The sequence below is a fragment of the Balaenoptera physalus genome, assembly GCF_965194825.1.
Source record: "Balaenoptera physalus genome assembly, chromosome: 3".
In the NCBI taxonomy this organism is placed as follows: domain Eukaryota; kingdom Metazoa; phylum Chordata; class Mammalia; order Artiodactyla; family Balaenopteridae; genus Balaenoptera; species Balaenoptera physalus.
In genome coordinates, this window is record NC_138890.1 from 114,498,894 (window position 1) to 114,521,218 (window position 22,325).

Below are 22,325 nucleotides of genomic sequence, written 5' to 3' on the forward strand. Positions count from 1 at the left end.
ATTCAAAGAAAAACAGGAAAGGGTGAGTAGGAGCTCCCTCAGCCCCCGCACACAAGCCGGGGATTGTCACTCCCGCCCACCCCCAAGCCCAGTAGGGGCCGACTGCTGGGACAGAGCCGCGGTGCCCACACACCAAAATATGCAAATGTGTCTTCTGTGAGGATGATGGAATGGAGGCAACTGCTCGGCTATTTCAGACACCACATCACGGAACTCGGGAGCACAGCAGGCACATTGCATTCAAACACCTACTCCGAGAGGTTAACCAGCAACTTTGGTCTTAGATTGGAATTTCTAGAGGCCGTCCTACGGGACAGTGAATGCAGGTCCGAAGATGGATGTGTTTCTGTTCTGGCAACCAAACTTAGCCTCCCTAATCTAAAGGGTAATCAATGCCCTCCATGTGTGTATGTGCAATTTCATATTACTCATCCTTTTCTCCCTTTTCATTTCCTTTCAACTTCTCTTCCCACTCCAGACCAGAGCTTTTAAGGCTGTCTGTCTTTTCAGGGATTGAGGGTGAGAAAGAGATGTAAATTCATTTAGTTCTTAGTCCTGTTGGGTTCCCCATCTCTCCTCTGCTAGAGATTCCAGCCAGTTAGAGGACTTGGAGTTGGCAAGGGCAAAAGGAGACCAGCTAATGCCATCATTCATCTACTCGTTCACTCATTAAATAGACCTTTAATAAACAGCTGCATAGATAAGGTTCCTGTCCTTACCCAGTTTTTTGTGGGGTTTCTTTTGTGTTTTGTTTTCTTTTCTTTTTGCATCTGATTTAGAACAGGGGTTTTGCATAGAACCTAAAATGTATGTAAGGGTTATGTAACCAATGGATCAACAAGATTATCAGTGTCCTTCCCTATAAGTGATCCATGAAAAGGCTTCCGGTCCACAGGTTAGACTAGTCTTATCTCCTAGTTAAGTATCCAAGCACTAAAATTAACTCATTCACCATTCTTCTTTACTTTGTTGGCACAGTTTATTTTTTTTTTTCCCATTGTGAATAGGAGATTATACTCAAAGCTGACCTAACTTTTTTTGTTGGTGTCAGTATTATGTGTTCGATGTTGATGATATTTACCCATTCAGGTAACACATATGTATTGAGTAGCTACAATATGCCAGACGCTGTCTCAGGCACTGACGCTGCCACTTTAAATAATAATCCCTTCATGGAGCCAACAAGTGAGTGGGATCAGACAATCCTTGGCTTGCTGTTCTTTCCAAGACACAAAATAACCTTAATTATGTACTGCTATGCAGAGAAACAAAGTGAAGAATGTGGTTCTAATAGAATGGAACAGTAGGGTTTGTTTGCCTTTGTTGGCTAGGGGTGATCAAGTGTTGAGGTTCTTTGTTTATCAATTCTACTGTCTGACTAGCTGTCTATAACTGACATCCTAGAGATTGGGCAATATAGATGATAGTAAATAGTTAATGTTCTGTAGGGTTTTGAACCATCAGACATTGTAGGGAATGTTTTAAAGTTGGCTGTAAGAACCAGATGGTCAAAGACCTAAGACACATGGCTACTCCAGAAGAGCAGAATTTTCCTTCCCTCCTGAACTCTTAAATTGGAGAACAAAAGAGATACAAATGAGTTTTGCAGCACTGGGACTCTGAAATTAAGGATGAATTATTTCACAGTCTGTTGATGCCAACCAGAGGTATAAGGTATTGAGGTTTCTTATATTCGTGAGGGATCACAGGGTAGTGATTTGTGGCCAACACAATTGTGCTTGCCTCAAAAAATTATCTATTGTAAGATTCAGCAGGGATCCAGAGAGGCTAGAGAGTCATCCCTGGGCTGTGGATTGAACATACCATTCTACCTCCTGGCACTGAGGGGTCTTTTAGCACCTAATTGGAAAAGAGCTCCATCTCCAACACAGCCCCGAACTGTCAACAAGCCTTCTGCATGTGGAATCTCCCTTCACTTCTAGCTTGCTGGACCACATCCATTCAATAACAAAGGATTCTTGTAGTGTTCCATAACTTCTACAAACTTCTGCTTATCCAGCCTCTCAAATGCTCTCCTTTGGCAAGAAAAATAAAAATGAACCCACTGGCAAAGTCTCAAAGGGATAAACTCATGACAAGCCATGTTTTAATAAGCTCAACTTTTATCTTAATGAAATTGGTGGATGGCCATTTTTTCCCTAGAAATGGAACCGTCAATGATTTCTCTGGCTTTGATGAAGGATTTGTTTGGAATGCATTGTTCACTGTTGATATCAAATGGACTTTTTTTTTTGAGGGCCCCAGGATGATCAGAGAAATGAAAAACTTTAATTAAAGGGGTTTTGAATGGTACTGTATTCTCTCTTTACATCTATGTTTTTCATGTGACAAAGGAAACCCAGGATACACAATAACTTCCAGTTGTCAGGCTGCTAAGGTATGCTAACTCAGTCTGTGTAATGGCACAAGTTTTAGAACTAGTGGAAAGAATAAGACAAACCTGAGTGTGCATCCTGACTCCAAACTCTCACTCCGTCATTTAATACCTTGGCCAAATTATTTAACCTCCCTGAGTCTCATTCAATGGAAGTCATGACCTCCCTCCTAGAATTGTTGAGAGGGTTAGATGAAATTTAGCACAGTTCCTGGCATGTTGAAGGCCCTCGGTGATGCCATTCCCCCTTCCATCCCCCCATTCCCTTCTCCCTGTAGCTGCATTTATGAGATGACATCACAGTTCCCTCAGTGAGATGGCTACTAGGTCTCAGGGTTTCTCTCAGATTTCTGCTGATTTAAGAATCCAACTGTGCTGGTATTATTTATGCAAATGTCAGCTGGGGACCGATGCTATAACAAGGATGAGTCACTTCAGAGCATTCCTTCACAGTCTCATCTTGCCTCACAAAGAACTGGGCTTTCCTCACTGATGGTGAAGAATGATGGGAGAGATTGCCCTGGGACTCAGGCACTCAAGACCAAATGCTCTCCTAGCATCAAGAGTCTTTTGCAGAGAATGTCCAGGACTCTCCTGGGTGACATTCAACAGTGGTTAGCAGCTTGGACTGTGAAATCTAACAAAACAAGGTTTGAATCCTGATTGCCACTCACTAGCTGCTAGCGTCTCAAAGCATATGTTTTCTCTCAGAGTTCGTTTGAGGATTAAATAAGGCAACATACATAAGGCACTTAGAATAGTGACTTGGCACATAGTAAATGCTCAATAGAAGCCAGTTATAATCTCTCTCTCTTTGTCTCTGTCTTTGTCTCCCTCTCTCTCCCTCTTTTCTCTCTCTTCCTCTGTCTCTCTGTTTCTGTTTCTGTTGGTCTGTCTGGTCTGTCTGTCTGTCTGTGAGTTAACCTCTCGGTTATTTGCTGATCATTGAAGCCTGCCTTCTAGCAATTGGCACATTAACAGAGATGTTGTTTCTTGTACATTTACTACGTTCTCACTCCTGCTGAAATGTCTACATCCCACCTATACACACTCCACTCAACATTAATTTGTCCTTTGATCATTATTTTGTGAAGCCTGCCTTCACATACTTGAAAGAAACTATAATTATTGCTCAGTCATATGAAACCTCACATCATAACTAAATAAATAGCTGTTGATTGATAATGAAAATAATCAAGAGCTTAAATAATATACTTTATTAAAAAGCTATCTAATTTCATACCATTATTTCCAAGTTCCATATCCTGCCAAAATAGTTTATCTCAGTAAATTTGGTTTTAAAAAAATCTCTATCAAAATATGAATATTAATAATAATGATCTGAATCTTCATCATGGAACACAAAGTTGCCCTATTGCCATGGATTGGAGGTTAATAAGTAAATGAAGTAACATTTACCAAAGGTCCTCTGGATGCACAGCCCTTTATTGATAAATTTTAGCTTCGTAATTTTAGTGAGAGAGCTTTACATTTCTTTTTTCCAGAAAAAGTCTCTAGATTCTTCATGCTCTTGAAGAGGCAGGTATATCTCTGTGATAATATATATGTCATTAGGTCCTTTATATTACCAATATATCATGGAGACATTCAAATTTACATTATATACAAGCTCGCTATTAGTTTCCTGAGTTAGGTGGTACCAATTCTGATCTAACTACTAAAAAGCAGATAACATATGCGTATATCCTGTCTAATGACTCAAATTAAATATATCTCAAAGAAAGTTCTATCTTATTAAAACTCACATATATTTTTCTTACAAGGGAGTGATTATTCTGCATTGCAGCATGTGTTTATTACAAACTTAGAGTTCATTGACGAATAGTGATGGAGTTGCAAATCAAGTCAACAGCTTAATTAGCTCAGGAGGATTTTAGGAAGCTTTTCTCCCTCTGTGAGCATAAGCTTAGAGGTTAGCTTGGAGGCCTGTGCTGGGTTCCTGGTACCCCAGGCTCTCCCCATGGAGACGGATCTTTACCTGAGGCCCTCGCCCTCGGGAGAGTGCTGTCTGCAGTACTCCAAAGTGTAGGTCTCAGTGGCCTCCGGGTTGGCAGGCCGCCATCGGATGGTGGCCGTGTTCCAACACACAGTACAGTCCTCGGCACAGATCACAGGGGTGGAGGGCGCTGCAGAGAGAGAACCAAGTCAATTGTGGCTCACCCTATGGCAGTTCTGCTTCCCTGGTACTCTGGGAAGAATGCTTGGGCATGATTTTATTTTAATTTTTGACTAAAAAAATACATTCTGGGTTGAAAATCCAAAAGGTATAAAAATGTATACAGTGAAAAGTCTCCCTCTCACCCCTGCCTTCCAAATTGCCCAGTTTTCACCCATCCGCAAACAGCTTCTAAAAGTAGCTTCCTATAAATCCTACCAGAGTTTCTACATACATATACAAGTAAATAAAAGTATTCTTGTCCCCTTCCTTTACACAAAAGTTAGCCATGATCTTGCCATCAATAGGTGCTCAATAAATACTTGTTTTAAAAGGCAAGAAGAAAGGATAAACCAGTGGAAGTAAGTTAACTGCCTCAGAGGGGTATCCAAGACAGGCCAGGGCAGGGACAGTTACAATTATCTTAAAGGCAATGCAAACTCGGCTTATCCTACACCTGCTTCAGCCCCCTGTGAAAAGGTTCCATCATGGGAATGCATTCCCAGCTGAATACCATTGCTGAGAAACCTTTTGGGGGCTCCCAGCACCTATATGAGGAAGCCTGAGCTTCTTACCTTAGCAAATGTGAACTCTATACACTATACCTTTCTCATCTCATGTCTCCCCTCTCCTTGTTTTTAAGTCAAAGAAATAATACCAAAATTCTTGTTGTATCCTGCACACTCCATACTCTTTCTTACCTGGGCACCTGTGCTCATTTGTCTTCTTCAAATGGAATACACTCCTTTAACACATTATTCCTACTGATCCTTTAAGGATTCCATTCAGACATCAGTTCTAGGGAGCCATTCCTGACCCTGTCCCTGCCCTGGCCTGTCTCGGATACCCCTCTGGAGTGTTCTGGATCACGGCCCTTACCACACATTTTTTATAATCTTTTGTTCTGTGTCTCCCGCACTTGAGTATGAGCTTTGTGAGAAGAGCCCAGTCTTATTTCTTGTTGTAAACCCAGCACTGCACAATACCCAGCACACAACAGGTGCTTAACAAATGCTTATTGGTAGATCTTAATAGTCTGTGAAGAATTGAGTATTGCCTCCTAACACCCCCTTAACATCTCTTTACCTGTTCTAAAAATTGCCCTTTCGCTGGGCAGGCTACATCCGGTGAAATTCACAGCCATTACCCATACTTGATAGCATCGGTCAGGTTCTAAATCTTCAAAAATGCAGTAGCTTTCTTTCACGGTCACTCTGTATTCTTCTACCAAATCTAGCATAAAACACAATCATAAACGCTAGGGTATCTTCCTAAGTTAGTTGAAAGTTACAGTTATTGGAAAAATAACACATTTTTCAGTGGGAAACACAAACTGATAAACTTACAGATACTACTGTGTGATAGATAGCACTTTAGAACACTTAAAGCAACAGCATTCTGAAAGATATTTAGAATGACATAGTATTACTTGTGAACACTTACCAGAAAATAATAGCATATTAGTAAGATCCTGAGCTTCATATTCCGCAATTAAAGTAACTTATTTCAATAGCAAATATTAAAATTGCAGAGTTTATGTTAACTTAAATCTCAGTAATACATTCTCAAGAAAATTCTTAAGAAGCAATGCCAATATTTCAGGAGAGTATGTAATAAAATAAGGACAATCCCACGTTTTCTAAATTTATGATGTTAAAAAGCATCTTTACAGATTAGTAAAGCATTTTAGTATTCAGTATGATTTTCCAAGTTTCAAATCCTGCTTCCTTCTCATGAATTCCAGAATCCTTTCCCCTAGAGATTTCCACAATTTATAGAAATACTTAAACACCTTTGATAGAGAATAAACTATTCTAAGAAATAACTTTGTTTAGTCAAGACATTTCCTAAAATTACTTATATTATTTTCAATATGTTAGTAGTAAATATTACTCAATAACATTCTGAACACCTGCCCCTTGGGCCAATCTGATTATTCTTACTGAAATTTTCTCTCCTTTTAAAAGAAAATTTTCTTTTCTAAATTAGCTTATGGTAATTCCAGTTATCCTCTCTTATTACTCCAGGATGTTACATCTTCAAAACCCCTCCAGTTAAGAAACCCAGATTGTTCCCTTTTAAAGTAAATTTAAGAGATCTTCAACTCAGAAGGTTTCTTCAATTGCATCTCTCTTTCCCAACGAGCTATACTTTCTGCGCAGAAAGTTTGGCTTAAATAATATCATAAAGACATATACACTGAAAAACATTTCCCCATAGCCTAGAACTTGTGACTGCAGTTTTCCATGGAATTATCCTTTTAGGCTAAGTCCTGTTAGCCTGGTACTCCTTTTAACAGAGCACATAGCATATGTTACTGGAGACCTATTACACACCACATGGTATCACAGTCTAGACCATCAGAATAATGAACTGGCATCAGCAGAGTTCAAGGCATTGAATGAGTGAGACACAGGACAGGTAAGTGGGGCATGGTGTGGGGCGTCGGGGGGCGGTGGCGGTGAAGCACTTTTAAAAAGTACTCCAGGAAATAAACAGTTGTTAAGAGGAGTCTTGGAGAGCCATGAAGTTCCATGATATAGCTGGATAGACACAGTGAAGTGTGGTATAACAGAACAAACACAGAGTCAAGCAAATAAAAACGTAAGCTTTGGAATCTGAAAGATCTGTATTTAAAACCTGCCCTGGTCCTGAGTAACTTGTGTGGTCTTAGGCAAATTATTTAATCTCACATCAGTTTTCTCATTTGCAAATGCAGATAAGAGCACTTTCCTTGTTGTGCTGTGACAGGTATATGGTAATAGGTCCCCAATAAGATAGGAGTTCTTATAGACAAACTTAGCCAACTTTACAATATGCCTATGGTTGCTTTCTTACTTTTTTTCTAATTTAAATAAGTATCACATGACATCTGAAAAGACTTAAATACTGGTTAACAGTGAAATACATTATAATTCATTCCTTATTACAAATTGGGTTCCTATGCCATGTCAATCCTGTCACATGCTCATCTGATTTCCAAAATAAATGGGTCTATCTTCAACAAGCAACACAGAATGCCAGCACTCCCAGCTCTGATTCATCAGGAAGTACAACCTCAAACTGCCTGGCTTCGAGGTCTTATTAGAGGTCCTAGAGGTATCTACAGAGGCTCAACTATATGACGTGCCACCCATTCACCCTCCTAAGCACTTTCACCTCTATCTTCGCATTAATTTGGGACACCAGAAGACTATACCATACAGTCTTCTCATGCCTTGCGAAGTGTGAACTCTGAATTTACCTTTATAGTTTGTTTTCAGCTTTTATCAAAGGTGGATCTGAGAAATGCCAATCATGACATCCAATGCTGCATTTGCACTAAAATTACTGTGGAGGACAGTGTCCTATATACAGTTCATTTCTCCTCTACAAAGTGGCACACTTTATACTTGTCTTTTAGACTTCAGTTCTGATTGAAACTTTGTTTTCAACACTTTGGTACATTACCTCCTGCCTGAAAATGAGAATCACTTAATTTCTCCTGTTAACCTGAGAACTCAAAGCCAAATTTGAATTTCAAGTACAGTATTCATGTTGATCATTAGGATGATATTTACGCGTTTTTGTTTTCCTTGATCCTGATTTCCAAATTTTGCTTACATGTTATTTCATTATACGATTGTTGGTTCATTGTTGTTTTTGTAAGTGGCTACAAGTGCTTTGTGGAAAGAGCCATAATATGTATATGTTTAAATACTACACATTAAGATATAGAAATGTACATATGCACCTGAATTTGTGTTAGCAATCCTACCATTTACTTCCTGGTCATCTTGTGGCTCCTCCATGCAGTAAACCTGGAATGAGTCAATGACATCTTCCTTGTTCATGCTCCAGTAAACTGCAATCGTTGTGCTAGTGGCAGAATTTGGTTCCTGAGGTTCTAATCTAGGAGGCTGTGGAACTGGAATATAAGCAAGATTTATTATCAGTAATGCTGCTTTTATTGATTGATTTCTTTTTCTTTTTGCAAAAGTCACTTGTACTTACTGATAAAAATGGAAACAATACAGAAGTACATGGAGTAAAGCTGGGAGGACTACCTTGTTCCCAACAGCCCACAACCCCAAGGATATTCCTTGGAGGCAACCACTGTTACAGTTGAGTGTGTCTCCCTCCAAAATGTCTTGTCTGCATGTGTACATATATACCTATAGTATACATAGAAATAAACAAAAAATGGATCTCCCAATGGGATCACTTGGTAATATTCTTCTGTAATCCCATATTTAGAGCAATAAACTTATACAAGTTAGAGGATTCATCAAATGATTTGGTTTTCCTTCAAAACAAAACTTCGAGAACGCATTGCTAGATAACCAAGGTAGTATCCTTCTACATCAGTATAGAAACTACATTCAAATAGAGACAAATGAAACCCTTTTTAGCTATAGTTGCTATATCATCAAGGCTGAAAAAGACTTGCATGAATAAAATACCAAAATACACTTTCTGAAACGACTATCCCATTTTTTCCATCTCCAACATGACTATACCTACAACTTTTTAAAACAAAATGTAGAAATTACATGGGGGAAAAAAGTACCCTATTAAGTGATTCAAATATAAGGTTTAGATATCTAGTATAAATCCATTGTTCTGAATTTTAAAGACAACAATATTCTCAAGTGTTTTACTAGAGATTTCAAAGGTTTATAATTATGCATATTGAACATTAACAGCATATACGACACCATAAATCAAGCTCCTATACAATTCTCCTCTAAAGTTTTTGAGATATAAAAGCACTGAACATAGTTTACAAATTAAAGGAAAAGGTTATTCCCATAGTTGAAAAGATGTCCTGTTTTTAAATTTATTTGTGTTGTTATTTTCCTGTCAACAATTTCCTGAGAGATGAGCTTGCTGAATAATACAGGCCAAATTTTGTGAGATTACTTTATTAAAAGTCAACACTGAAGGGAAAGAAAACAAAGTTTAGTTCAACAGGAAAGTGGAAATTAGAAGAAATAAATGGGTCTAAATTTAGTAAATGGAACAAAAAGAGACACATTGAAAAGATTCAATAAAGAGATAAAGACCTGAAGAAATACAGTTATGAAAAATGAGAAGCAGGATAAGAGACTGGGCAAGTTCATGGGCTTTGGAGCAGAGAGGCTGGCCTAAGGTTAAATGCCACATCCCCCACTTAGGAGCTGTGTTATCTCAGCTTCAGTTCCTCCATCTTTAAAATGGGAAAACGACAATAATACCATTTCCTCCCAGGGCTGTTTTAAAAAGCAAGATAATATATATTAAGTGCTTAGCAATGTATCTGACACATAACCGGTGTTAACATTCAGAAAGCAACATGGCCTTTTGCAGGAGCACAGAAAATGGAGGGGAGAAGGCAGGAAGCCCCTGAAGATGGGAGCTGAAGTAGAGACCCATCATCTGGTAAATCACAGAGGGAACACAGAGGTAAGACATGCTGGGAGCCTGCATGATAAGGCAGGAAGCCTGCCTGTCAGAGCACCTCCCCAAAGACTGATAGTGGTTCAGAGACTCTTATACTATCTTTGACTTTTCTGTCTTCCCAGCAGGAAATCAGTGTCACATTCTAAAGGAGTCCATCCAGATAAATGTAGTTCAGTAAATTTTCATGTTGCCCAGGTTTATGGAAGAGCCAAGCAGATTGACTATTATCAATCATCTTTGAAGCAGTGCTGGAGAACTTCTTGAGGCATGAACAACGAAAATGCAGCTTTTTTCTCTATGAATTATAAATTGCGCTATAGCTGCCTTTTTAAAAATGGCAACATCTTTTCAAAAATCTCTCTCTCAGGTAGCTTAACAAACTTAAAATTGATAACTGACCCCAAAATCAACAAATTTTAAGGAATAAGCAGTTGTAGGGAATTAAGCAAAGCATGTAGGCTAGAAATAATTTTGTACTTAATCTATTCCTGTAAAAACATTAAAATTAAAACATCTTTTTTCAAAACAAGAACCACTTTTGTTCTTCAAAGTATTCTAAAATTAAGAAGGGAGTATGACTATTCCATAGATGTAATCTAATAACAGTGGCTGGATTTACAATTCCTGTGTGGCAAAAGGACATCAGAAGCTCAGATTTTACACGTTAGCAATGCTACTTACACTTCTGTAGTAATAAACTTGAGTAGGAGTAATGCCAAAAAATGCAAAATGATTTTAAGGCTTCTTTGCCAGAGGCTAAGGAACTAGGCAGAGCATCGCCCCATGGATTCCCTCTGCCTGACAGTGTGCCCATAAAGAGCTGTCATGCTTGGCGAGCTAAGCATTAGATCAACCCTCACTTCAGTACCTGTGGTGGATACAGATTCCCACTCAACCTAGCTTTCAAAAAAGTCCTCAGGAGAACAGCATGATTTGCAGTAGCCCAAATGTGAAACCAACCCAAAAGTACATCGATGAGTGAATGGATAAGCAAAATGCAGTATAGACAGCCAATGGAATTTATTCAGCTTTAATAAGGAAGGGCATTCTGACACATGGTACAACACGGATGAACTTTGAGGACATTATGCTAAGTGAAATAAGCCAGTCACAAAAAGACAAATACTGCATAATTCCACTTATATGAGGTACCTAGAGTGCTTTAAATTCATACAGACAGGAAGTAGAATGGTGGTTGCCAGAGGCTGGGGGGAGGGGGCGGGGGCAGGAGGAATGAGGAGTTGGTATTTAATAGATACAGTTTCAGTCTTGCAAGATGAAAAGAATTCGGGAGATGGATTAGTGGTGATGGTTGTACAATAGTGGCTTCAACATGGTTAAAATGGTAAATTTTATTTTACGCATATTTTACCACAATTAAAAGAAAAAGCTCTTAGGAGCAGAGTCCAGGAAGCCTTGGATGTCACTAATCTATAGTTACCCCTCCTTTCACAGCAATGCACTCAGCCTCTTTGGTGTAGAGCAGTGGTTCAAGTGCAAAGACTCTGAAGCCAAACTCCACCCGCCACACACCACCCCCCCCCCAAATAGCTGTGTATCTAGGGCAATATGAGAGGCGTTTCTCTGTTCCCTTTATTTCCTCACCTGTCAAATGGGAATAACAATAAAATCTACCTCCTAGAGTTGCTGTGAGATTAGCTGACAGTCTAATTAGATAACAGTCTCCACACTGCCAGGCATCATGTAAGCACGGAAGAAATGTTAGGGGCTGCTCTGTTTCTCATCATAAAGGTCACATCCTTTCCTTATTATATCTGTTTATTACAGTGATCAGATTAGCTTTTCAGGCACCCGGTGAGGACTTTATAGCTGAGAGATGTTGTTGGTCACAAAATGAGCAAAAACTATCTAGCAGCAAGTCAACACCCTGGGCTCCAATTCTGGGAAGCAGATGTACAACGAATGCCATTTATATCTCAGAGACCAGTCTCCCCATAACAGTTTGGAACTACTGGGACTGCCACATGCACTGTTTCTGAATGAATCATGAACACTTTATGACAAATTTAACTCTGTGACCTCTAAAATATACAAAATGCCCTCTTATTGCCCATCAGATATTCAAAAGAATAGCCTTCTAAATAAACAACAGCATATAACGAATCCCTTAAAAGCAAAAGAGCTCCTCTGTTGACCAGAATTTCTTGGTTTGCAACCGCTGCTCTATTCAAATGCTTCTTAAAGACATTACAAGAAAATACCCTTTTGTTCTGAGATATTTCTAGAGAAAACCCGTTAGGACAAATGACTGAATTTTTCATTTTATATAGGGTTGATGGGTTTTGCGGGGGCGGGGTGCTTTTCTGGTTTTCAGTTTTTTTTAAAGACACAGTAACCTTTTACTAGTTACTAAATTAAAACTCTTCCCACAGGAATGAAAGTTAATCATCAATTTGAAAACAGAAGTTGTCTTTAAGGTTTGCTTTAGAAGACTATAGCATCTTTTAAGGAGGGCATCTAAGTACATTTTACAGTAAGTGGAACTTGGTTACTTCACTGAAACACAGCAGCTTTGAAAAATCTAAAGAAATGTCATTGTCTTGTTTGTTAAAATAGCACATTAAAAAATATTCTGAAGAGCCGGCAGGATGCTTTTCACAGCTGAGTAGGAGGCTGCTGGCTACAGAGCATGATGCGGAGCTGTTAGTTCTCTAAGTTAATCTGTTTAGTTTGAAAAAAGGAAAAAGAACTCAATTGAAGAGGGGAAAACCACTCAGAAAGAAAAATCTGTTCAACATATATGAAAATACTTGATTTATTTTTCCTTCTATACCTGGCTGCTGGCATGAAGCAAATAATCTCTAGAAGAGAGAGAGAAATCCTCTTTTAAAAGGAAAAAAAAAAAAAAAAAAAGAGAAGACCCTTCGATTCCATTGCTACTTCCTTCCACCTCCTCAATATCCCAGCACAGTCATAAAGCTTCAAATGGAAATGCAGTTTATAACTGAAATGGTTTGCTAGTCTCACGCTTTATTTCAGAATCTAGCTTTAAATTTTTACAACTAAGAGTTTTCTTTTTCCAGTTATACTTCCTTACATTCAACAACTTTATAAAACAAATAAGAAAAACTGCCAAATTTCATCAAGGTAAATAATATATTGAAGTTCCTACCAGCCACTTGTTTTAACATCTGGTCACTTCTTGCCGAGCTGTCGTCATAATGTTCAAAAAGCGAAAACGCAGCAGGCATTTTCTCTAAAGAAGCAGTGCTCTCCATTGCAGAAAGCAACCTATCAGGGGAAAATATTTCTATATAAGAAATTATTAGCGTACAAAATGAAAGCTAAGAACAGCTATTCAAAATGAAGTTGGTGGTGGTGGTGGTGGTGGTGGTGGTGATGGTGGTGGTTTCTGTGAGGCGTTGTATCCAAAAAGAATTTAAACTGTTTCAAAATCTGGAAATATATGTATAAAATCTATTCACAGGATTCTTCAGTGCAACTGGTAATATTAGAAACTCCATTCCTATATCCTTAAATCTGAATAGATTCCATTGAATTATACAGTCTTAATTTTGCCTCTATAAAGTTAGTCCTAAAAATGATTACATTTTAGTGATTGTTTATGCTCCCTAAAGATAAAAATGTTCGGAGCCCATCTGGAAATTCACATACTGTGTGATATCTTTGCTGTTTTCAACTGTCACTATTATACATCTCACCATTTAGTCTTTCAAGAAAATATGTTCACCTACTATGTGCCAGGCACTGTTCTGGGTTCTGGGATACAGCAATGAAGGAGGATAAAGTCTATCTATTCTTAAAAGACTAAATAAGCCACAGTATATAAATTAATAGCTTTCTTTATACGCAAGACCGTCTTAGGAGGGATGCCAACAAATACTGAGCATTGGTATCCAGGTGAAATCTGGGCTTAAAATTAAAAAAAAAAAAAAGGTAGATTCTGAAGAGGGAAAAGGGGAAGGTAGAATTGCAAAAACATTTATCTTTAGCATGAGGGGCCTAAACTTTGGTTAGGCGCTCTCCTCTGTGCACCTCACTCACAGAGGACTGGAATTACCTTCCAGAAATTAAGTCAACCACTAGGAACTCCATCAGCTTCATAATCATGGACGTTGGGGTTTGGGTAGCACAGACCCACCTCTAAGCCTTTCACCTGCTGTTGGAACTTTCTTCTCCTAAATACTTGTGTGGCTCCTTCCTCACTTAATTTAGATCTCTGTTCAAATGTCAGCTCTTCAGAGTGGGCAGCCCTCTCCCTTCTTCTGTTCCTTACTTTGTCGTGTTTTTTCCTCAAACTCATTACAACCTATTTGTTTTTGTCTGTCTACTTCACCTGACTATAATCTACACGCAAAAAAAGGACTTTGCTGGGTTCACTACTGTACTGTAATGTGTTACTTGGCACATAGTAGGCTTTTAATAAATATATTTTGAATGAATAAGAGGACAAGGTTTCATTTGGATGAGAATATCAGGCTCTCAGGTCTGGAAAATTTATCAATATGAGGGGAAAAGATTATAAAATATAACTGAAATATTTAGAGTGCCCACTATGCTTACTTGTGTTAGGAATAATAAAATTCACTATCATCTGATTTGGGGGAGATGTTCCAGTAGGGGCTTCGAAGAGGAGGTGACATTTGGCTGAGTCTTAAAGAATAAGTAGGAGTTTCCTAGGCAGAAAAGATAGTACGGGTGTTGCAGAGAGAAGAACAGCATAAATAAAGACATGGAGTTGTGAAAGAGTATGACACACTCAAGGCCCAGAGGGGACCATGGGCTACCTTGAGAACTGGGAAAGGGAGACAGTTAGAGATGAAATAGAAAGGTGATTTGTGGCTTGACTGGGAAGTCTTTCATATCCACCAAGAGCTTCCATTTTGTCTTTTAAGGCAGGGAGAGCCATAGAAGTGTTTACACAAGGGAAGTTTAGAAGAGTACCCTGGCATGAGTCTGAGGGAGGATCAGAGCAAGTAGACTAGAGAGGTAGTGAGGCCAGTTGGGCGGACCCCATGATGCTCTTGATGAGGGAAGACAACACGAGCCTTAATTAAGGCTTTGGAGATGTAGAGGGTGGAAATGATAGGTTCAGAATGAACAAACAGGGGTGACTAGTGCACATACTAAGTCCTCTCAGTACATGTCACTGACGAAATGGAGGACTTTTTTGTAGCACAGAGGCTGTAGCTATAGATAGAACACATAAAATGTTTGAATTTTCCCTTATGCACTGATCTGTTCAATTTTAACATCAGTGTGTGTAAGGGCAAGCGGACATCTTTTTATGAGCAGGTCCTACAATGGTTGTGACTCGCTTTCATTATTAGAACACAAAAAAGCAAAACAGAGGAAAAAAAATTATCCTCTTAACAGAACAGCATTTTCTAAGCAAATGTGTTTTTTAAAATATGCAAATTTTGAGTCTAAATATCCTTGACAGCATTCTTTAATTTAAGCATTTTCAGTGTCAAGAAAAATTATTTAATATATGAGCACTGCCTTTAGATATATAATATGATGGCAGGGGAAAAAAAAGCAGCAAGGGGAAAAAACTAGGAGAAAAAGCTAGATAATTAGCATTTCTCATAGAAAGGAACACCAACGACATTGAGACTTTGAGGCAGAAGTTGTCTTGAGAACATGAAAGGCTTCATTTTAGTGAAAAAAATCAAGCTTCATCATGTGTGTGTACATTTAACAGGATTTTCTTTAATTGCTTATATTGCTTCACCAAATTCTGAATTTTGTTATCTTTTTTCCTTACAGAAAAATAATGGTTATCCCAAGTGTATGCTCCTTTAGGCAACATGCAGCTTCCGCAAAGATTAATTCATTGTCAATTGGACAATGAGATCAAAATTAATTAAAATGACACACAGATGAACAAGTTCAAGCACAAAACCAAAAAAAATGGTATTTAGAATTAAATGCATGTCAATTCGTATTAGCAAGTTAATATTCTAATGTTTAGAAAAGTAAAAATGTGAAACTATAGCATTTTTAAAGGTAAACACATTTGCAAATTTACATTCACCAAGTTTTCTTGCCAATCAGTATCTTCCACGAGTGAATGAAATATAACAAATAAGCAAATATGCCCCTACATTGTCCAGTGCATATGGAATGGCACTCTAAATCCATATACTTTGGGGGTAAAAATAAATATCAATAATACTTAGAAGAAATGTGTAATTTTAAAAAAATAAAGAAAACTGGGAGCAAGGCCTCCAGGGTATCAGCTTCCAGACCTGCCCGGTGTGCCTCTGACTCCTGCGTGAGAACTGGTACACGTGCAGGTGCCTGGTCGCACCTGGATTCTCCTGTAGTGGATCCGGGGTGGAGCTCCAGAAGCTTTGGTTTAACAAACTGCACAGGTAACTCAGAAGCCAGTCTGGGGCACCACCAGGCCAGAGGACAGGTTGTTATAAACCAGAGGTTCTCAACCCTGCCTGTGCACTGAAATCACCTAGCAAGCTTTAAAAATACCCTGGCCACACCCCACAACAGTTAAGCCAGAATCTCATGAGGTAAGATTGAGGTATCAGCATTTTTTAAAGCTCCCTGAGTAATTCTATTTATAACAGAGCCACTATAATAAAACTCTTATTGATTAATGTCAATATTAATATACAAACTATTTTCTTAAAGCATCTTAAGAATATTCTGTTGAACATGTTTTTTTAAAGGTAAATAAGATTCATCTGTACAGTTTTCATTACTAAAAAATCAGGTTTCTAATCCAAACCCATTTTTCTATATTTTAATATATCACAAATACAAATTTCTGATTTTACTTTATGCTATTTCACAATTTGGCATTGAATGAAGTGAACTGAAGATAATATTTACAATTTTAGACATTTACATTAAAGGGGTAAAAATGATTAAAAAAAAAAATTAGGCTCTGACAGGAGGAAAGACCTCAGGCCTGGCTATGAGGCAGAAGGGAAAACGTGCCAGATCAGTATGAGCATTTCACTATCAGATGCTCCAGAAGATAAACATAGCTCTGCTATGTGTTTTTATAGACAACGTTTCCTAATTTCTTGTTGAGTGTTTTGCCTTTTAAATGAATGAAGAACTTCTCTTAGATTGAGTGTTAAAAAACAAAAGAAAAAACAAAACAAAATCAAAAGAGGAAGATTCATTTAGGTGAGCTGAGCAGAAAAAGAAGATAAATTCATGCCTGTCTTCTGAAGAGAAAATGAGAGAACATTCCATTAAGATTACATAAGTCATCAAATTGCTCAAGGCAGATATGAATGATTCTTTCAAATACTCATATTTAACCAGTAAGTCTAAGTATCTACAAAATGTTCTGTATGCAGTGACAGGAAAGATAGCCTAGTCTAGATTAGGCTGGAAATACAGAATACATCTCAACGAAGCAGTTAAAAATCTACATTATGATAATTGTTATTTAACTAAAGCACATGCAATTTCCTTTCAAAAGCTGTCATTTAGCTTTCAAAAGCACTGTATCTATAATAAAAGTGCAAATCCAGGAGCTCACTAAATGTATGCATTTTTAAACTGGCAGCTCATTTTCTATAAAGCATCAAAATATTAAAATAAAGCATACAGTCATGCTAGTCTCAGTCGCCACTACATTGTGCCATATTTTCTATACCTTTCATTGATTTCCTCAAACGACTTATGGGGGAATGAGAGAGATTGAGAGAGGGGAAGGGAGGGAGGGAGGGAAGGAAGAAGGGAGGGGGGAGGGGAGAGAGAGAGAAAAACTAATTAACAACAAAAAGGAAAACCAACCTCAAGCATTAAGATCACGTATGTTCTAAAAATCATTACTCCTCAGCTACCTTTGAGGCTGTTTCCTTTGGGGGGCTTCATTCCAGGCAGCAAAGGAATTAGTGCTCAGAAGGGGTGGCGGACAGGGTCTGGGATGGAGGGGGCTTTAGTTTTACTCTCTACCATCAGCAAGGCCAGCAACAGTTGCTTCTGCTCTGCTTCTCTCTATTCATTAATAAATGGCTTAGCTTCCAGAATAGAATTCTCTGAAGCAAGGAGAATGACTTAAAATTTGTTCAATGTGGAGATAAAGCAAAATGTAAAATCAGTAGTTATCTCTGGGTGATACCTTCTCTGTGCTTTTCTGTACTTTCCAAATTTTCTGAAATGGATATATATTACTTTTATAAGCAGGAATAACATGCTTCCTTTTTTACAGCTTGTTCTTCTATAGAGAAGAAAATATTCTTATCAAACCAAGGTAAGGTTCTTAGGAAACACAAAGCACTTTATTAGTGCTAGACTTCCAACGAGGTGCTTAATTTTAAAATACTAAAGCTTTGCCTTAATTAAGCATAAAGCAACTGAATGATTTTCATCCTCCTTTGAGGATGCCATGTCCACCACACCCAAATTTGCACCGGATGGAGGCGTCCCCAAAGGCAAATCAAAAGCCTAACATTGCCCCATTTTGCCTCGTTCTATCTCCAGTCTTTAGTAGAAGGCTGGGAGGACTGAGGAGCTTTGAAAGGGAGGTTCCCACTCATCATAAAATGGTGCTTTTCTCTGGTTTGACAATTAGGTTTAGGATTGCCTTCAGGGAAAACACCTCCATCACTCCTGGTTAATCCTGGCTCCGTGGAGAACCAGTATTCTACTGAAGGCTCTAGGGAATTAGGAGAGCAAAGAGCTGTCTCTGTGAGTAATCTGAGGAGCACCCAAGGGACCCTCTGTCCACAAGGTACTTGTCTGAGTTAAGGAATCTGATCACCAGGAAGACCCTTGTAAAAAGATCAACATGTTACCTGAGAGAGGTATCCTATCATGTCATCCTTTTGCATGCTGAAAGTGTACCAAAACGTTACTCTCCACTTGGTGAGGTTCAGAGGGAATGGTCCCTATGAGAGGTCATTTCAGATTAGGGAGTGGGAGTGGAGGGGGGAGAGGCACTGGAAGATCAGGCCAGCACCCAAAGGGAGCATGGCATGAATAAAGTTTTCAGGCTGCTTTCCCTCCCTCTCAGAAGGTGACCAATCCATTGTGAAAGAACAGACAGATGGTGCTGCGGCCTGACTTCCATGTGTCCTTCAACTGGATCTGGGTGTTATGGCTTTAAGGACTGGCTGGGCCTTTTCAATAGGCATGAGGCATGCCCTAATAATTTTTAAATGAGAATTATATAAACCCCACATAGAGATATAAATCATCTCAGGGAATAGTAAAAGATTAGTTTTTTTAAAGTAGACTTGGGTCAGAGTGGGTTCAAGGTGTCCGGACCTGTTTGAATTGGTGCTTACAGTCAAGAAAATGGTCTCATCAAGCTCCTCGGCTTCTCTCACGATGGTCTCCAGGGTGTCCTTGGCAGTGTCCATGCTCTGCAGAAAGTGGACCATCTGGTCATGTAGGAACTCCATCTTCTTTTTCTTCACTTCCTCAAAGCTCTGGGCTTTCTCATCATACTGCGCTAAAACCTTTTTCATCATTTCCTCATTCTGTTCTTCTAGCATTTTCTCATTTTTACTACAGTTTTCCTTTAAAAACAAACAAAAAAAACCCTTCTGAGTGAACCAAGAAGTGCGTGTGTGTGTGTGTGTGTGTGTGTGTGTTTTAAGAGAAATACTAGCCTTTTAAATAATTAACCTCTGGCATCCTGGTAAGAGAATCACAGATTACATGCACAGCCTAAATTTCCAGCCCACCAACCCCTTTTGCCATAGTTAGCTTTGCAACAGAATTCACTGTAAGAGAACTATCAAGAAGGATTTAGTTAATGAAACACACATAAAAATGTTTGTAGGGAAGTATTGCCTACCTGCATTCCCACATGATAAAATTTGAAAGTGGCATCACGGTGAATGTAGATCAGGTAGCAGAGAAGGTTTAGTGCCATTTTCATCACTCCACTAAAATCATAGTGTGAGGGAGGGAACAGCCAGAATATTGGACAGGGTGCTACATTCATAAATGCTCTCCAGGGAAGGGGTAGTTTCCGCCAGAGCAGGAGAAACTTTATTGCCCATCTGGACAAACTCAGATGCTTAGAGCGCTAGTGATAAGGTGATCATATTACTTACTGTCTAAAAGGAACACTTTGGTGGCAGTGAGGGGTAGGGGGCAATCACACTAAAAATAATCAACAGGTGTTAACTGATCTACAACAGGAATTAAGCAGACCTCTCACAAGCAAACTGGGATGAGGAGTCACCTGAGTGATGGGGAAACTGTGCACCAGCCTTCCACAGGGGCCCTCTACCAGTCCTCACAAGTAAGGGTGCTGGGCCATGACTGTATATGGATGGAGCATTGCTACCCTCTTCCTTCACTGCAGAGGGAGCAGGGTCAGCATGAACTCGTCGAAGACAGTGGTACCATGAGAGGCACTCATCTGTCCTGGGCATGAAACACTGGGCAGTGCTTTAGAGCACCTCTGCAGAGCTAACCCAGTGAAAAGCAGGATGGTAGGGCAAGTCAGAAGTCAGACCTGAATTCAAATCTTGGCTCTCAACTTACTATAAACTTACTATGACCTTGGTTAATATATTTAACTCTAAGTCTCAGTTTCTTATCTATAAAATGGGGGCAATAATCATAATAATAGCTCCTATTTCATATTGTTACTGTAAGGATGAAATTGGATAAAGCATGTAAAGCAGTTGCCCTATCATAGTAAGTGCCTAATAAATGTGCATATGTTTTTAAGGGCAAGTCATTTATCCTTAGAAAGTAGTCTCACTGATGAAACAGAGGGAAGACTTAAGGACTTTACTTTTAATGGAACAAAACCAACAATGGCAAACCACATATGCACACGCAAACCCCAATTCAGGTCCTTTTAGCTTAGAATCATTTCTTTGTGATGCCATGAGCAGACCAAGTTAAAGTAAAGAGGATAAGGTGACTTACCTCAATGGTATTAAAAAAGGATTCTATCTCACTAACAAAGGCTTCAATCCTCAAGGATTTTTCTTGTAAATCTTCTAGAAAGTCTGCTAATTGAACCTGAAGAAAAGAATTAAGATATCCTTAGTATATGACATTTGAGAAAAGAACTTCAAGCAGTGAGTTCCAATTTTCTTATAAGTTTAGTATGTTTGGTAGAGATTCACTATATCATGTTCACTAACAAATCAATCTTTAACTTTTCTTTGCTGCTTCATCTAAATTGACTATAGGTAATGTACGATAAACAATTAGGAGGTTTGTGAGTGACAGCAATAGATAGTTTATTTTCTTATGCAAGAGGAAGGACTTCTTGGTCAGATGGGGAGTTCAAAGCATACTTGTTTTAGTAAACTATGAATTGAATTCTTTCTCCTTAGTTAGGCCTTGATTTTTATATGTTGTCATTCCTCTAAGATGGCAGACTTTTTTCTGAACTGGTCCAACATATCTGAGTAGCCTTCTCACATTTGCACCAATGGTTTCAGGTGTTCCTGCCCCAACTGATCCTGAGAAGGTGAACAGAGTGTCACCAGGCCGAATGTCTAGTATACCAAATGATGAAAACTATCTACTAAAGAGACCTTAAGGTTCTAATGACCCTCAAAGGGTTAAAATACTCTCAAGGAGTGACAGCCAACTAGAAAATGTATGGGTGATGGGGGAAGATGGTACCTATTAGTTATAAACCTAGCTGCAATCTATCCTGTGAAACTTAACAAGTAACAACACAGAATAAAAAAGCTTCCATCTGCCTGATTCACTATCCAAAGAATGATGGAGAAATTACATTGAGAAAAGTCCCTTCAGGATCTGGTCTCTGCTTCCCTCTCTAGCCCCTGCCTCTTCTCCACAAGCCCTCACGCTCCAATCACAAAAGCCCCGCCTTTCCTTGGACTCTTTCCCACCAATGTGCCTTTTTATATGGCATTCCCTTTCTCTAGAATGTCCTCCCTGCCCTTGTTTACTAGAAGAACTCTATCTTATTTAAGGCTCACCCAAGCTTCACCCTTTCGGGACACTTTTCCCATCCTGCCCAGTCTCCCTCCACCATTTCACTCCCTCCCAGAGGGTTCCTGTCTCAGAACACTGTGCCCCCACAATGCTGTATGATCTGGGGGAGCTACAAGTCTATCTTCCTTTAGTTTTGTTTTGTTTTCATTCTCTATGATTAGCACAGTTCTTGACATGGAATGGAAGGTCAATAAATATTGAGAAAGAAGGAAGGGAGAGAGTGAAGGAAGAAAACAAATGTCAGATAAAAGATAAGGCACCACAAAGGGGATGGAGTGGCGGGGAGAAGCCAGGACCTGGATACTCTACAAATGCAGCCATCAGTTCCTGAATAATCACAAATGGCCTACTCACAAGATGCTAGAGAATTCTCAAGTGACAACTTTTTAAATTTATTTTTAATTTTTAAAATGTGCCAACCAACTC

At 38.9% G+C, this 22,325-nt stretch overlaps 1 protein-coding gene across 4 annotated transcripts in view; it reads right to left on the bottom strand.

Annotated features, from left to right (window-relative positions):
• Positions 1-22,325, bottom strand: part of CMYA5 (cardiomyopathy associated 5) — a 121,091-nt gene that overhangs the window by 25,124 nt on the left and 73,642 nt on the right. For 2 of the 4 annotated variants that reach the window (XM_082457978.1, XM_082457976.1), the window contains exons 3-9: positions 20,850-20,945; positions 19,244-19,477; positions 17,608-17,630; positions 13,126-13,244; positions 8,305-8,478; positions 5,658-5,804; positions 4,395-4,542 (exon numbers count right to left, since the gene is read on the bottom strand). In XM_082457978.1, the coding sequence (XP_082314104.1) occupies positions 4,395-4,542; positions 5,658-5,804; positions 8,305-8,478; positions 13,126-13,244; positions 17,608-17,630; positions 19,244-19,477; positions 20,850-20,945 (941 nt within the window). Of the gene's footprint in view, positions 1-4,394; positions 4,543-5,657; positions 5,805-8,304; positions 8,479-13,125; positions 13,245-17,607; positions 17,631-19,243; positions 19,478-20,849; positions 20,946-22,325 lie in introns of those variants that run through there. The other 2 variants (XM_082457977.1, XR_014262449.1) reach the window with 2 other exon arrangements.